Here is an 18131-nt window from a genome sequence, read left to right on the forward strand (position 1 = left end):
TGGTGCTAACCATAACTGGGGAATTTCAGTGGTTTTTGGAGTTTGAGCCAGAACCATATCTCATGCCTCTTTGGAAGGTACTCGCACACATGTTGGGAAGGGTGGCTGATATTTTGCCAGCTTTCCCAGAAGAGATTAAACTGACCCTGCTACACCTAATCTTAGATGGTCCAGATGCAGCAAAGTTTACCATCGGCTCTGGTCTGGACATGACAAACTGTCTGGGTAGGGCAGTCAAGACTTGTATGGTGCTTAGGTGCCATGTCTGGATCTGCTCAACAGGCTTTTATCAGAAGTGCGGCAGTCCTTCATGGACATGTCCTTTTATGGTTTGAATTATTTTGAGCGAAAGCTAACTCAGGCTTATGGAAATTTAAAGAAAGCAAGACCATCTCCTCACTCTAGGCCTGTTTCAGCCTGCTCTGACATTCCCCCAGCAACACCCCATTTTTGGCTTCGGCAGGGGATATCTCAATGGCATAGTCAATGGGGAGAGGATGTAGCCCTACAGCTAGAGCTGTCGACCTCGAAGCTGGGGAACCCGGTTCGAGTCTCGGCATCCTGTGATTCTGGGCAAATCACTTAATCTCCTGTGCGTAATAAAAATGAATGTGTCCTTGTGTAACGAAACTGGTGCTCATGTAAAGCGCTCTGAAACCTGAACTCCTCTGCTCTAGTTTGCGCAATATAAAACTCTAAAAAAAAAAAAAAAAAATGTTTTTTTTAAATACATGCTCAGCACCAACTGGCCTCCCAATCTTTTCCGAGTAGAGGCCGGGGAGCAGGCCGACCGCATCCAGGTCTTAGTGGCAGACCCTTACCCAAAGTTCAGGCCCCCCTGTATACAGCTGCTTCAAAACCACTTTAATTTGTCTGTGGCAGCACAAGATTACCAGTAGGACAGGGAGTCATCTTTCTCCTCCCTAGATGGAGGAGCATCACCTCACATTAATGGGCACTCCAAATCGTAGAGCACATATACTCCTTACCTTTCCTACCCTATCCTCCAGACATGCCACCCGTACCGCAGAACCTCCCGGAGGGCCACTTACCCACACTTCAAGAGGACGCTCTTTTCAGAAGAGAGCTACAGAAAGGGTGTTGGCATGAGAAATGAGGACTTGCTGTTACACCCATTCTTTCCTGGTGGCAAAAAAAGCATCCCCTGCTCTATCCTCCATGTGCGCACTCAGAACTTGCTCATCTGAAATAAGTTCAAGATGCTCACTTTGGCCCAAGTTCTGCCTGCCCTGGATGCAGTTTACTGGATGATAGCATTGGACATGTAGGACACATATTTTTGCACTCCTGTTCTACAGTCCCACAGATGTTACCTGCGGTTTCAGGTAGGCCAAGAACATTTTCAATTCTCCACGCTCCCCTTTGGCCACACCAGCACACCTCGGGCATTTACAAAGATGATGGTGGTGGTTCAAGCCCACCCGAGGATATTGGTAATACCAGTCTTTCAAAACTTTGATGACTGACTATTGAAGGTGGGCTTTCCTCAAACAGTTGTAAACCACTTTCAGACAATGACTGCACTGCGCACATTATTTTAGAGAAGTGTGGCTCAATGGTTAGAGCGGCAGACCCTGATGCAGTAGTCTGGCCGGGACCCAGGGTTCAATTCCCGCCTCGGTGGGTCTCGGGCTCAATTTCCTCGGACCTGATAATTCTGGCCTCGGTGCCTATTCTGATCATGAGCCCCACTCTGCACCTCTGGGCTATAGCTTGCTTAATCTCTACAACGGCCCCAACAACGCTGAGGATGCCTGACTTCACCTTGGGGGTGCCCAGGAGTGGGCTCCTCACAGGGAAAGGCCAGGAAGGGTTCCTCGGCGGTATTAGTACAAGCGCTGAGATGCGTCCGGGTAGTTGTGCGCTATATAAGTGCGTAATTATCCTTATTGTGCTTTTCCATCAATGTGCCAGAGTAACACCTGACTCCTTCACAAAGGCTTGCTTTCATTGGTGCCGTCTTGGAAACTATGCTCTTCTGAGCCATCCCTCTGCCTCAACGAGTCCAGGATGCTTCAACCCTTAACCTGGGTCTCCCTGAGACTGGCTTTTAGGCTTCTTGACTTCTTGGCCTCCTGCTTCTGGACCACTTCAAGAGGTACATGCGGGTTCTGCAGTGAGAAGGGGCGGGAGGGAGTAATATCTCCAGATGGACCATTTAATAAATATTAAGATCTGCTATGGACTAGCCAAAAAGCAGACCGAGAAGGTTTGCGGGCTTACTCTACCAGAGTGAAGGCTCCTACCACTGCGCTGGCATGTGATGAGCCAATCTCCGTAGGCTCAGCACTACGGAGACTTGCCAGAGTCCATACAGATGTCGAAGGAGATTAAGAAAGACCTGCAGTGATGTCTACTCAATCGCAATTGGACTAGCAGTAGACCTCTTCCCTTATCCAACCCAGAACTAACATTTTTGACGAATGCATCAGTGCTCAGTTGTGGAGGTTATTTTGGAAGAGAAGGTCAGAGGGCTCTGGTGCTCAGCGGAAGCTTGCCTCCTCATCAACTTGCTGGAGATTTGAGCATTTCATCTGGCATTGAAGGCGTTCCTCATGACCATCATGGAGGAACTGGTGCAAGTTCTCACAGACAACATGACCGCATGTAGCATTACAACAGACAGGGGGAGTGGGGTCATGGGTCCTGTACCTGGAAGCGCTGCACCTCTGGAAGTGGCTGAACTGTCATGTCCTCTCCCTTATTGTCCATCACCTGGCAGGATTGTTATACTCCAATGCGGACAAACCTAGCAGACATTGCCTAGCCATCATGAATGGGATACACTCAGAGGTGGCACAGGGCATCTTCCAGCAATCAGGAGAATCCTGGCTCAAACTATTTGCCACCGCAGAAAATAGTGCTGTGCAGTGAGTTCCCAAGGCAGCTCTGCCTTGGAGATGTCTTTCACCTGGACTGGGGGGGGTCAGAACTCCTGTATGCCTTTCCACCCCTATCTCTCCTACTTAGAGTACTGAAAAAGATCAAGAAAGACCGGGACCAAGTCATCCTAGTGGTCCCGGACTGGGTGAGGTGTGTGGTACCCGGAACACCTTGCCATGATATGTCCACCAATCCGGCTGCCCTTTGGGAGGACCTCCTGTCACAGCAGCAGGGTTGAGTCTTACAGCCACGTCTGCACAACACATTTGTGCTGCTTGAGCTGCAGAAATTAATGACTTTCAATCTCCCTCCTGAAGTGGTTGGTGTCATCTTGTCAGTCCAGTGTCCATCAAACAGATCTGTTTATGTAGGATGCTGGGAGAAGTTGGTTGCCTGGTGTGTCTTTCAAGATGTTCAAGCCATGCATGCACAACTATCCAATGGTCTCCTGTTTTATTTGTCTTTAGCTCAACAAGGCCGTACTGTGGCAACAGCTAAAGGTTACCTTTCATCCTGATTACGTTTACCTGATCAAACATCCTTTTTCAAGTCACCTTGATGCATTTTGTGAACGGTCTTGTCCACATGTACCTGCCAGGACCCTTTGTGATGCCTCGCCGGGACCATAACCTGATTCTTACCTTCTTGATTGATTTGCACACCCTATGAACCAGTGCACAGTTGTTCTATTTGGCTACTTACCATCAAGACCGTGTTTCTCGTCGTTATAACTTTGGCCAAGTGAGGTGAGTGAGCGAGCTCCAAGCATTGTGCAGTATACCACCATTTACCTCTGTCTTCCTGGACAAATTAATCCTCCACACAAAAGCAGAATTCCTCTCCAAGACAGCCACGCCCTTCTACATAGGGCAAACCATCACCTTGCCTGCTTTCTACCCACCACCTCACCCCTCCAAGGAAGAACAGCTTGTAATGTAATGTAATGTATAGGCATTTATATAGCGCACTACTTACCCGGAGGGTCCCAAGGCGCTTCGACCGCTGCGAAACCCTTCCTGGCTTCCCTGAGAGATGGTCCCTTAATGGGTATCTCCAGGGTGAGACCAGGCATCCCCGGCGGTCTGGTTGGGCCGTTAGTGAAGATGAGGCAAGCTAATGCCCAGAGTTGCCGAGTGTGATCGCTGATCAGAGTGGGCACCGAGGCGAGAGAATTATCGAGTCCGCTGACCCTGGTCCAGAAACCTGCCGCGCCGGGAATCGAACCCTGGTCCCGGGCCGTCCTCTGCTCTCGGGTCTGCCGCCTCTAACCAGTGAGCCACACTACTTCACAGCTTCAACGCCTTGATCCAAAAAGAACACTTGGCTTCTATGTTGATCGGTCTAAAGAGAACTGACCGAATGACCAACTTCCTCTGGGGCGAAGAAGGGGCGGGAGAGAGTAATATCTCCAGATGGACCATGTAATAAATATTAAGATCTGCTGTGGACTAGCCAAAAAGCAGACCTGAGAAGATTATCTGGCTTACTCCACCAGAGTGAAGACTGCTACCACTGAGCTAGCATGTGGTGTCCCATTCATGGACATTTGTCAGGCTGCTACGTGGCTATTGTAAACTAAACACGCCTTACCTACTTAACAATACATCCAAGCTTTATAGCCATCATAGGGGATCTGATATACCATCTAGATCAGAGGTCTTCAAACTTTTTTAGGGTGAGCCCCCCCAGCTGAATTTATTTAGATGTCGGGCCCCCCCACCACTTGACAACAAATTCTGGAACCTGGTATTCTACATAATCGACCGTCATCCGCATTTCGCAGTCCATATCTGGCTAATAATGTTAAACACAGTAAGAGTGTTTAGGAAACTGCAGGTTTGCGAGTTGGTGCGATGAAATGACAGAGGCTTACTACACAGTCCAAAACTATATTTTTCAAGATAAAATGTGTGCAAATTGTAACGGGTTCTCCACTTAATTCTTGCAAAGCCTCCTCAAAGAAACTTCTGTGGTCAATAAAATGAGTACCATTCAAAGACTATGCTCTCCACTGAGAAGCACTGTAGAGTTACATTTATTTCACCACATTTTTTATTTCACTGCATTTCTTCAGGCCGTACTTGCATGTTTCCAAAGCCTCGTGCTTGTGTTTGGCATCGCAGGAACCTCAGGAACAAAGCCTCGTGCTTGTGTTTAGTTTTTCATGCCGTACTTGCATGTTTTCAAAGCCTCATGCTTGTGTTTGGCATTGCAGCATCCATGCATCCATCCACCCATCCACCCATCCATCCATCCACATGACCCCATCCATCCATCCATCCATCATGCATCCATCCATCATTCACCCATCCACCCATCATGCAGCCATCCATCCATCCATCATTCACCCATCCATCCATCATTCACCCATCCATCATTCACCCATCCATCATTCACCCATCCATCATTCACCCATCCACCCATCATTCACCCATCCATCCATCCCCCATACATTCACCAGCCACACATCATGCATCCATACATCCACCCATCCATTATCCATCCATACATCCATCATGCACCCACCCATCCATCCATCCACCCATCATGCATCCATCCATACATCATGCACCCACCCATCCATCATGCATCCATCATGCATCCATCCATCCATCCATCCATCCATCATGCATCCATCCACCCATCATGCATCCATCCACCCATCATGCATCCATCCACCCATCATGCATCCATCCACCCATCATGCATGCATCCATCCCCCCATCCATCCATTATGCATCCATCCATCCATTATGCATCCATCCATCCATTATGCATCCATCCATCCATTATCCATCCATCCATCCATTATGCATCCATCCATCCACCCATCATGCATCCATCCATCCATCCATCATTCACCCATCCACCCATCCATCCATCCCCCCATACAACCACCAGCCACACATCATGCATGCATCCATGCACCCATACATCCACCCATCCATTATCCATCATGCACCCACCCATCCATCCACCCATGCATCCACCCATCATTCATCCACCCATCATGCACCCACCCATCATGCATCCATCCACCCATCATGCACCCATCCATCCATCAGGCATCCATCCATCAGGCATCGATCCATCCATCCATATATTCCTTCCTTCCTTCATTCATCCATCCATCCATCCATCCATCCCCCCCATACACCATCCACCCATCCATGCATCCATCCATCCATCATGCACCCATCCATCCAACCATCCATCAGGCACCCATCCATCCATCCATCAGGCACCCATCCATTCATCATCCATCCATCCCATCACTCATACATCCACCACCAACCTCTTGGCACACAATAATGTAATGCAGAAATATACTTATTTCATGCACAATTATAGTTATTTCACAAAGCCTCGTGCTTGTGTTTTGTTTTTCATGCCATACTTGCATGTTTCCAAAGCCTCGACCAGAGCAGGAACCTCTTGTGCATTACAATAAGTTGACCCTGCAGGAACCTAGCCTCGTGCTTGTGTTTGGCATTTGACACCGCATTACAATAAGTTACCGCATTACAAAAAGTTGACAGTTGCGGTAAGCGCTGTAATCGCATGTGATGCTAACGGCATCGCGCCGTTGTCGCATGCATAGTGAATGCATGCGATTCAAACGATACTGCGATGTAAAAGTCGTGGTGTGATGGCACCGCGATTTTTATTTTTTTTATACAGAAAACAATCGCAACAGTTGTTACAGGGTTTGAAAAGGTTGTCTTGTTTATGCTTATTGCTGTATTCTGGAATAAAGCAGGTGCTAATGAAGTGAAACCTTTGCCCAGATAGCATTAACCAGTGCACATGATTTGCCTTTTCTAGCTGCGCGGAGTGGGCAGAGCAGACAATCTACTTCGCAGAGTTGTAGGCATCATTGGTGCTGCAGGTACTGGACACCAGGGCCCAGTGGCATAATGAGACAGCTAAACCTCAGTTAAGGCTGTCGTACTATCATTCCTTACTTGCATGCTTGCATTAGGGCACAATACACACTTGCTGTACCAGTGTTTCAAACTGGCTAGAATCGCAACCCGGAAAGCTGCTTGCTTTGGTGCTCCATATTGTTACAGGAGCGTCAGCCCCGATAGACTTGGCACCAGCAATAAAGGAAAACGAGTTGCAGTCTGACAAAACTGCATTGGAATACATACTTCTCTCCTGATATAGTTGATGCCTTCACTTGAAAAGTGATTTGTGTTGCCATAATGTAGATGTTTAGGTCACTGAAGAAAACGTTCAGCGGTGTCGGGGATGGGGGGGGAGAGGGAAAGGGGTCTCTCTCAGCGAGGTGGGGGAAGAGAAGTCTCCATGCCGGGCAGTGGTCACAGCGCCGCCCGGACTTCGCCGTTCTACTGGAGCCTGTTTCCCGTCTTTAAAGACCTTTTGACATGTTAATGAGGTATTGATAGTCTTCACCCCTTCTTAGGGCCCCTGCAGCCCCACTCTGCCTCGCCACCGTGGGGAACAATGAAAGGTGACATTTTATGGTGCTAGTGGAGTTCGCGCCCCCCCTGAGATGGCGTCACGCCCCCCCAGGGGGGCGCGCCCCACAGTTTGAATAACTCTGATCTAGATCCTTCAAGTGTGTTAGGTAACACTAATCTCATGGGTCAAGGATGTAGGTTTAGGAAAGGAAAAACAGACACAGGTCCCCAAAACCACAAAAAATGTGTGAAAACAGAGAGAGTGCCTCACGGTCGTAACTCCTGAGGGGGTTCATGGTTAACAATTGCCAGTATACCCACTTCTCATCATCACTCTCTCTGTATATAGTGTGTAAGAAATGACCAAGTATAACCAAGTGTATAAATAATAATAGTGGTATGTAAAAGAAATAAACAATACCAATGTGCACTCTTGTAAACGGTGTACCAATGCACCTAGAACCCCGAAGAAAAATAAACCAACATGTTAAGTTCAACCAAAATTTAAAAATTATATGGTAAGGGTTGCTAGCTCTCTGTCTTTATTCTGGTGCTGCAAGCCTCCCAAATTAAAAATGGGTCTTCATATACCATCCATATTCAGATAGTGCTGACATGTTTCATTGCTCCACTTTCAGCAATTTCATCAGGGCAATCTGGGGTTCTCAGTTCTTAGTCTTCACACTTATATTTATGTCGGACCTGCGTCAAGGATTAAAACAGAACACAGAGGTGAAATCATAAAAGCCCTCAGCCGAGGGTCTGCATTTGCGGTCACTTACACAAAACATACGTGGACATGTGGAACAGAGACTTACCTTATGCTTGCTAAATCAGAGCGTACCGGCAATCCTACAGGGGACCCCGTGTCACGTGATCACGTGTCCGCCAGTGGCTTAGTGTATCTCAAGCCCCCTGGGAAAATCAATGTATAAAAAAGAATTGTTGCATGTCAGGCAAAGATATAGATATCACTTCCGTGCTCCAATCTACATTCTTCATGAGGGACAGCCCGCTATTCCCAACGGGTTTGCCTCATACCACACACCGTGATACTACTCTCTTCTGAACTAACCGTCACTCAACCCAACAGCGTTTGCCAAGATGGTAATGTACTTGAAAGGTGGGAGTTAATCCTCCACATCATCATGCACCCGACATGTTTTTTTAGAGAAGAAAGGTTGCATACCCGGGTAGTCGGACCCCCTGTGCCGCGCACTGGCGGTCAACCAAAGATGTCTAATCACGCATCTCGTAACCAAGTGCCCGTTATTAAAAACATTCATACATCAAAGGCGCAAACATTTCTATAGTTACATAAAGCCTTACTCGTGCCGCGTCCCTCCGGCGCTTCCGACGGTCCCACAGCCATGTTCCCGTCTGAACGCGGAAGTAGCCGCGATTCCTGACCACGCCCACCACGTTGTATGACGATACACGTCAGGAGCAACTACGGTGTCCATCTTAGGTAGGTATATTGTTGTTTGCAGAAGGGACACCTCGCTGTCTTTGGAATAATTACAATTAAACGGCGAGATGTAACGAATCCAGAGAAACAACGCATAGTGAAGTGTAGTCAGTGCGGGGGTCATTGTATAAAAGGGGACATACCCCCTTATTTCTGAGGTCAGAAGTCAATGGTTATATTCGTGCTCACACACCAGGCAGAGTGTTGTGAAGTTATTAAATACTCAGTGCATGCTCATTCCCGCCTGACAGGGGCACACAAAACTTATCACAAAAATATTCGGGCAGTGAGGATCATCCGATTAACAACAAGGCAGACAAAAACCGAGCGGGCTCGAAAAGTTGTTGATTTCTTTGGATAAGAGAACAATCAAGCTTACACCCTGAACTGTAAGCCGATGTAACAGGCGAGCAAGATACAGGTGCCCTAAAATAGTGATTACTGGAGATACTAGGATTTTACCTCCTACTCACTTTGTTCCATTCGATATTTTCAAAAAGCCCCTCCCGGTCTGCCTTTTCTGAAAAAATCAACTTTGCCTCTTTTCTTGCTAGAATTAAATCTAAATTGTGTGTCTCTCCAACTACCTTCTCTAGGACTGTCCATGTGAGATCTTTTTGGTCATGTCCCTTCTCAATGAAATGTTGTACTAGGCGGGTAGTAAGTTCCTTGGCTCTTATCGTACTTAGATGTTCTTGTATGCAAATTTTTACTTTCCGAGAGGTAAAACCAATGTAGTACAGCCCACAGCTGCAAGTCAGTCTGTAAATGACGTGTGATGTGTTACAGTTACTGAAGCGGTTTAGGAACCAAGTTCTCCCACCCTGCAAAACAACGCTTTTCGTTGCCGAGGTGTAGCTGCACACAGAGGGAATGGTACTCTGCTGGACTACCAAGGGGCATCGAGTGTGGACCACCTTATCCCGTAAGGTGGATGCCCTTTTACAGGCGAACCTGGGGGGCCGGCATCTTGCTCGTCTGTGTGTCAAAAATGGACCAATGCTTTCTGATAATTTGTCTCATTCTGGTGGACAGAGGGTCGAAAGTGGTAATCACTGGAAGACAAATCTGCTTCTCTTTGTCATTTCTTTCCAGGAGTGCCTCACGTGGAGTGTTTAATGCCCTCTTCCGTGCATGTTTTATGACCTTCACTGGATATTCTCTATTCTTAAGTTTAGTGACGAGCTCCTCTGATTGATTCATGAAGGCTTCAGTGGTGGAGCAGTTACGCCGATATCTCAAGAACTGCCCTACTGGAAGGTTATCCCTGAGGGCTCTAGGATGAAAAGATTTGTAGTGGAGGAAAGAGTTTCAGTCAGTGCTCTTGTGATGTACGCTGGTAGTCAGTTTGTGATCCATCATAGTAATATCCACATCAAGATACACCGCTGACCTATTGCTGATAGTCCAGGTGAACCGAAGACTGGTGTCCGCTTGGTTGAGCCACTATAAAAACATCTGGAGTAGGTCCTCTGTACCTGTCCAGATACAGAGGACGTCGTCGATATATCTTTTCAATACTGCAATGTTTGTCAAGTATGGATTGGAGGGATGATATACCACATTCTCCTCGAACTGGCACACATATATGCAGGCCAGACTGGGGGCAAATGTCTATCGAGGTCCCTGATGTCTGCAATTCTAGCTGGCCCCTATATTCCCAAAAATATTTGGTAAGTGCCAGCTCTATGCATTGCAAAAAAAATGTCTGCAGCTTGTCGTAAAACCATTCCATAGCCCCCAGGGCCCTCGCTGCTGCCACCAGCGTGGCATCCTGGGGGATGCTGGTATACAACCACTCAATGTCGATGGTGACCAGCATTTTGGTCTCTGGATTAAAATCGATGTTGTTTAAAGTATTCAATGTCAGTGGTATCCTGTACATAGGATTTTTGCGTGACCACTGCTTCCCTAAGAAAAAAATCTGCAAACTGGGATAGGGGTTCTAGAACAGATTGGATCCCCGAAACAATTGGGCGACCAGGAGGCGGGCGTTGGGGTTTGTGGATTTTGGGCAGTATGTAAAATGCCGGTCCCCGAGGCTTAGTGTTGATGATAAAATCTGCTTCTTTCGGGGTAATCCACCTTTTAGCCACAGCATCAGCCACCATATGCTTGATGGTATCAAGGAGTTCAGAAGTGGGATCACGCATAAGGAGATGGTAATTAGTGCGGACCCCTAACAGTTTTAATATTTCTGCTTCGTAATCCGCAGTGTTGAGCACAACGACCGCTCCGCCTTTATCGGCTGGCTTAATTGTGATGGCGGTATTCTGTTGTAAACACCTCACCGCCAACCAATCGTCACTGCTCATATTCTGTCCCTGCTGGCGCTCTTGATTCAATTCCAGGGCTTCTATCTCTTGTAAGATGCGTTGTTCAAATACTTCGACGTGGCTATCCCTGCGCACGTTCACACAGCATTACTGACTCATTAGCCCAGTCCAGGAGGGATGGGCATTTTGCCTGGACTGTCTTGTGGGATTTCCTGGTCCGAGTCATTCCACAGCCCCACCAGCTGAGGTGTACTGCTTTGTTATATACTCATAAGGTGAGGTCATGTCTATCAGAAGAACACGTTACTTTACCTTTGGTAATGTCTTTTCTGGCAGAGTCTGTATCTAACCACACATTACATCTTCATTCTGTGAAGTGGACTCAGTAGGTTCATTAATAAGATGCCAATATAATTGCCTGCACACAGGGCAGTATCTTAGAATTAGTTCAAGTGTTATTACTGTATTGCATTTTGCAGAAGGTGCAAGCGCTCCCCAACACTTAAAATCAGCTTCAACTGGCTACTGCTCAAGGTGAAATCATTACACCCACAAGCAATTACTTTGCTATTGGTTAATACCACAATATTAAAGAGTACCATTAAAAACGGTAATAACTGAAACTACAGCTTAACTTGTCTTAAGAAAATGTATAAATCTTCTGCTGGACTAATTCTGGTACCGCACACTTGAGTAATGGCTGAGCAGTGCTGTGTGTGCTGCATGGTTTTCCTCCAATCTAAATCATTGTGGACTGGTAGTATTAAACGTTTGGTCCTGCCTGTATTCATTTTAAGTGCCCGAAATGTCAGTAGTAGGAACTTGTGTTCAAACAGCAATTTGATTTTCTATTTTTATTTTGCCACCAATAGATCTACGAGATGGTGCATTACCAATGCATGCTGGCAGTAATGTCTTGCAGTCCTAGTTAATGCTTAATTTCAGTACAATTTACAGTTTTACCCAGCTGAACAGAATTGCTGGTCTCCCACAACAGAACCTATATAGAATGGGTTAACGCAAACGATTTGCACAAACAACTTTTCCTACTTGGGTTCTTTAGAAAGCACATCTGGAGAGTGGTGAACTGGAGCATATTTCTCCTTATGAGTGCAATGGTTGTGTGTTGGTGTGTTCATCCCTTGTGTGAATCAGTTAAGTATTTTTGAAAATACTGCTTCTTTAGAAAATATACAATGAGTTTACATTCTATAACTCGGAAAATAACTAAATTCTTTAACTACCTTTAAGGTCTGGATTTTGACTGCCAACCTGTGAAGTAGACCTATTGCTAACATTCTACATAAAGTGAACTTTGGGCTGTCTCTTTCCATCATTTGGCTTACTTTGACCGCCTCTTCCAGCATATTAATTGGGGACGTCTGTCAATCATGTCTTAGTTCCACCCATTGGGAGTATTCATCTCTTAACTAATGCTGTTGGCTGTGTGGGTTTATTTATCCTTCTCCAGTGCTTGCATTGAACTACATGAGGCTACTATACAACTATAACTTTTGACTTAGGGATACCAGAGTGCATACCATCAACTGTCCCAAATCCAATACCACCTAAAGTATGTGCTTTCTTCTTTAATCTCAAGGAGTATTTGCTGTACAACAAAACAAAGGTGCACGCTGAGTACAGCAACTAGTCCCGGTGAATAAATGAGCCTGCTGAGTACTGTACTATGATCTGTATTGACAAACATTCCCTAATACATAGACGACTCAGGAGAGCCATCTTGATGACCACAAAGAGATTCACACACACATGGCAATTGGAGCCTAGCAGCCTTCATTCCCATTAATGAGGTGCTACATCACTTTCATGTCTCTTCACACTTGAGACATGGACCTTTGCGCTCTGGTGAGGTTGCCCTGGGAGTGTCTGTTTACTCCACCCTTTGAGTTTGCGCTCTGAGCAAGGAGGCAAGTGACGTTATCACATAACCCCTTCCATGCTCATGACGAGCTCAGCTCGTCATGCAGTACAGTGCTCCTGTGCTCATGACGAGCTGAGCTCGTCATGACCACACCCGTTTTTATTGCTGTCCAGCACAGCAGAGGAATCTCTCAAGCAGCGATGTGGTTAAGAAGGTCTAGTGGGGCTTTTCTCCTGGGTCATATAAAGCAACACTAAAAGATGGGCAGACTAAATACCCCTCACTGGGCATCTTTGCCTTACTCTTTCAGGGAATACCAGTGGATCTGGGCTCTGATTGGCTCCTCTTCATCTCTTTCACTATCTTGTACAGCAAAGATAACCTTAGAATAGGATAGCCTGATAACAATGCACACCAGGTGTTCAGGGCTAGCCTACTAATACCCTGTCAAAGGGTAATCTCCCGGTCCTCTGAAAGGATCTGTCCCAGGTATAGATTCCCAGAATGCACTCTCCCATCACCAACTGTGGGGGAGGGCTGACGTCCAGCAACTCTGGTCTTCTCTGTCCAACAGTGGCACCTCACCAGGCTCCTATAACATGTCTTGCGCTTCAGCCATACGCCACAGCACCTTTGCTGATGTTCACCCCCCAGTCGAAGTCACGTACACCAAACCCAAGCACCCCTTTCTTCTTGCATTGCTCACCTGACTTGGTTGCAGGTATTATTGCTGTCATAAGACCGGGCCTGGTCACTACTCTTGTGCAAACACAGCACTAGAAAAAATGTCTCCATATAAATATGGTAGCAAGATTTTAAACCTATATCAGTGAGCACAACATCTTTTAAGTGAACACTAGAAAACAACATATTTCGATTCAAATGCATGTGAGAAGGAGAGAGCAACCGTGCACATGTAATGGCAGGTACAACTCCTTTGACCTTAGAAGGTGGGCAATAAACAAATGTGTCCTGCAAATCTAGCCATATTAATGGCTTTCTTGTCCTCCAGTTCCTGAAACTAAATTGAGACGTGTCAGGATACCCAGCATTACTAGAGGCTTTCATGGTGTAAAACATTGTATGCTCATATTTAATGATTGAGCACCAAGTAAATGTTTAACTTAGATAGTAATTTTATTTTTTCTATTTCAGAGGATCTGTGGTGAACCAGGAGGACTTGTACAAGGCTTTGTCCAGTGGCCAGATAGCAGCTGCTGGACTGGATGTCACTGTTCCAGAACCACTTCCAGTTGACCATCCACTCCTCTCCTTGAAGAATTGTGGTAATTATAGCCATTTTAAACTTTGTATGAAGTGTGTTGTCCAGTATTAAAAAAAAACACATTTAGGTGGAGAAGATAACTACAAATCCTTGTGTAAAGTTTCAGAAACTCCTTTGCTGCAGCCATAATTTCCTCTTTTAATGCATGAAGAATGTTTTCTCCCCTTTCACCCCACTCTGAAGGCTTCTACCTCTATTGGCTTTAAGGGCCCGACAGATGGTTCTGAAGAGCCAGAGTGTAGATGACTCATTAGAAGAAAGTGAAAACCAAGTAAACACACAAAATACATGGAGCTGTGGAAAGGCATGACAGTGTTGCGTAGGTGACAACCTTAATCTGTTATAAGAGTAATTCAGATTGCAGGTCACTTCAGCTTCAACTTCAGACCTCATTCCTAGTAGGGGAAAAGTACCTTGAAACTTCAAAAGTCTTTGCAATGAGATGTTTTTGATGAATGATTGTTTATAGAATGTCTTGTATGCACTACAACTTGTATGTTGCTCTGCTACCCAAATAACTCCATGCACGTCCTGTTTTGAGGCGTGGATGCACATTTTATCTGAAAGTGAAGTAGTTGGTGTTCTGTGGATAGTCTTTGGGAGCTTATTCCATATCAGGAGTATCTGAATGGAGAAATATGAGCCTCCTCCTTCAAGATAAAGGTTGTTCTTGGCATCTGAAATAGGTGTTGGTCAAAAGGGTCATACTGCTTCAAAGATGAAGTGCTGTTTTAGAACAATAAGGTTGGTGGGGCCTTTGTAGTAAAGCAAGTGTCCTTAAAGGTGATTCTGGCATTGGTATGCATTGGTTTTAGACCTTTCAGAATCAGTAAAACTGAATTCCAGGCTTCTTGTTGGGTCAACAGTTTGACTACAGTTGTCTAAATCCCCTGAAATCCATAATATTTGTTGTTGTGGCACGCCACTGTAACGCACGTTCAAAAGATTGATGCGGTGGGCAAATGTGTCGCTGCTCAATTTGCCCTCCCTCGGTGAAATGCCAGTTCAGTCATCCTGCTGTCGCGATACGACCAAGCCATCTGGGATGAGATGGAAAACCTAATTCAGCACCTTTCAGACCAATTTAGGAAACAGGGTCAGGAGTTGGTGGCAGAAGGTAAAATAATTTCCAAAAACAATATTAGATGCGCTTTTGATGCACAGACACCGCTGCTCAAAGCATCAACACCAGTGTTTTCATTTGCTGGGCCACTTGTTGCACTTGTCTGGATTCAAACCATAGATGCAGCAACATCTTCTCAACTTGCCTTTCCTTGGCGAGCATCTGTTCGGCACGCAAGTTGATGAGTTGTTGGAGAAAATTAAGAAGGACACAGAGACAGCCAAAGCATGTTTGCCTTTCAGACCCCAGGTTCCTTTCGCTGCACACAGTGTTGTGGAGGGGCAAAGACAACCACCCTTGAGACATCGACATCTTTCACCAGACAGCCGCAAACACCCTTTCGTGGTTACTACCGGGAAGAATACATAGGCAACTATGGAAGGGGCAGGGAAAAGATGCAGCCCCAAAGGGGCCACACCTCCCAAACAGTGACCCTCTTAACCTCCCAACTGACCATCTAACACCCTTCGAGGGAAGATTGCAAAGGTTTCTGTCTCACTGGGCAGAGATGAAAATTATATGTATAAAGCGCTTGAATGCCTGGACGCTTCTTGGTACTGCCTATTGCTGGATCTGTGTACTTAAACAGGATAGTGAAAGTACAGCTGTTCAGCATGTCTGACTAATAAATAATATCCCCTCAGACCCCTGGGTTCTAGATATTATAGCAGAGTAGTACTGTCTAGAACTCGCACAAACACCTCCCCGCCACCCCCGCAGACACAGACTATCCCTGGAACATCAGTATAAACAGACAATGGTCCAAGACCCAATTTTTTCAAAAATGAAAAATCAAAGATTTAGCAACTCAAGGTGTGCATAAAATTCACAACCCAAACACAATTAAATGAAAAACAAAAGAATAGGCAACAGTAATAAATTCAAGCTTTTTATGCATTTGATTCATGCTTGGGATTCAGAATTATATCTACACATTTTTACATTTTATATACAATGCCCCGTATCAAGAGCGTGCAGTAAAAGAAAGGAAAGTGTCAAAGGGCGTGATGGTGATGAGGTGAAAACGGAGGACAGAAATCACACAGAGTGTATAAAAAGTTATTCTGTATTGATCAGAAGAAACAGTCAACAAAGGACTAGAGCAATAAACCCTGGCCACATTAGTAGGTCAAATATACAGTCCTTAGTCATGTTCATGAGACATTAGATGTATAAATGTCTGCACTGAAGGGAATGTAACATTAGTGGTCCAGGTATTCTTAATTATGTGTCGACGTTTCGACTCGTCTTGGGGCCTTGCGGTTAGTTAGTCCTGGGCCATGCGAGTCTTCTTCAGGACGGATATAACGGGGCAAGGGATCAAGTAGATGACCCTACAGGAAATACAAATATCAGTGAGGATGTTGCCTATTTTCTATTAAAATTGAAACCTAGGGGAGGGTTCAAAATTAGCTTACCCTTCACAAGTTGGGGGGTAACTCAGTCTTTTCAGATTCGTGAAGGTGTCTTAGAGGTCCTCTGAAAAAATCAAAGAGGAACCTATGCATTACAATAATGCTAGCCCAGTGGAAAATTAATTGCCAGAATGACCAGTATAAGTGTATAGTTGATTACCTTATGTTTGTACTTGAGGTTCCTATGTTAATCATGAGATCAATATAGAGAATATGTCTCCTCAGTTCAATTAGGCACAACAATATGGGATGATTCCTGGTAGCTGTACAAGTGCCCATAATTGAACTTTCATTCATTCTGGCAATTAATTTTCCACTGGGCTAGCATTATTGTAATGCATAGGTTCCTCTTTGATTTTTTCAGAGGACCTCTAAGACACCTTCACGAATCTGAAAAGACTGAGTTACCCCCCAACTTGTGAAGGGTAAGCTAATTTTGAACCCTCCCCTAGGTTTCAATTTTAATAGAAAATAGGCAACATCCTCACTGATATTTGTATTTCCTGTAGGGTCATCTACTTGATCCCTTGCCCCGTTATATCCGTCCTGAAGAAGACTTGCATGGCCCAGGACTAACTAACCGCAAGGCCCCAAGACGAGTCGAAACGTCGACACATAATTAAGAATACCTGGACCACTAATGTTACATTCCCTTCAGTGCAGACATTTATACATCTAATGTCTCATGAACATGACTAAGGACTGTATATTTGACCTACTAATGTGGCCAGGGTTTATTGCTCTAGTCCTTTGTTGACTGTTTCTTCTGATCAATACAGAATAACTTTTTATACACTCTGTGTGATTTCTGTCCTCCGTTTTCACCTCATCACCATCACGCCCTTTGACACTTTCCTTTCTTTTACTGCACGCTCTTGATACGGGGCATTGTATATAAAATGTAAAAATGTGTAGATATAATTCTGAATCCCAAGCATGAATCAAATGCATAAAAAGCTTGAATTTATTACTGTTGCCTATTCTTTTGTTTTTCATTTAATTGTGTTTGGGTTGTGAATTTTATGCACACCTTGAGTTGCTAAATCTTTGATTTTTCATTTTTGAAAAAATTGGGTCTTGGACCATTGTCTGTTTATACTAGTAATCACCCAGGTCCAGTACCTTTAGGGTTACCCCATTATTATAATGGTTATCCCTGGAACATCAGCATCTGCTCCAAGAGGAGATACATGCACTACTCAAAAAAGGAGCCATCGAACCTACTCTGCCACACCACTGCGTCGAAGGGGTATACTCTTTAAACTTCCCGATTCCCCAAAAGGATGGGTCTCTATGATCCATCCTCAACCTGAGGCCACCCAACAAGCACAACCGCTCAGAACACTTCCAC

General features: G+C 45.3%; 1 protein-coding gene across 1 annotated transcript in view; it reads left to right on the top strand.

Moving 5' to 3' along the window:
- LOC147671309 (glyoxylate reductase/hydroxypyruvate reductase-like) overlaps nucleotides 1–18131 on the top strand; it is a 130685-nt gene that overhangs the window by 87464 nt on the left and 25090 nt on the right. The window contains exon 8 of the mRNA XM_086948085.1: nucleotides 14113–14243. Coding sequence (XP_086804211.1) covers nucleotides 14113–14243 — 131 coding nt within the window. The remainder of the gene's footprint in view (nucleotides 1–14112; nucleotides 14244–18131) is intronic.

The sequence above is a fragment of the Lissotriton vulgaris genome, unplaced genomic scaffold, assembly GCF_964263255.1.
Source record: "Lissotriton vulgaris unplaced genomic scaffold, aLisVul1.2 SCAFFOLD_2606, whole genome shotgun sequence".
NCBI lineage: Eukaryota > Metazoa > Chordata > Amphibia > Caudata > Salamandridae > Lissotriton > Lissotriton vulgaris.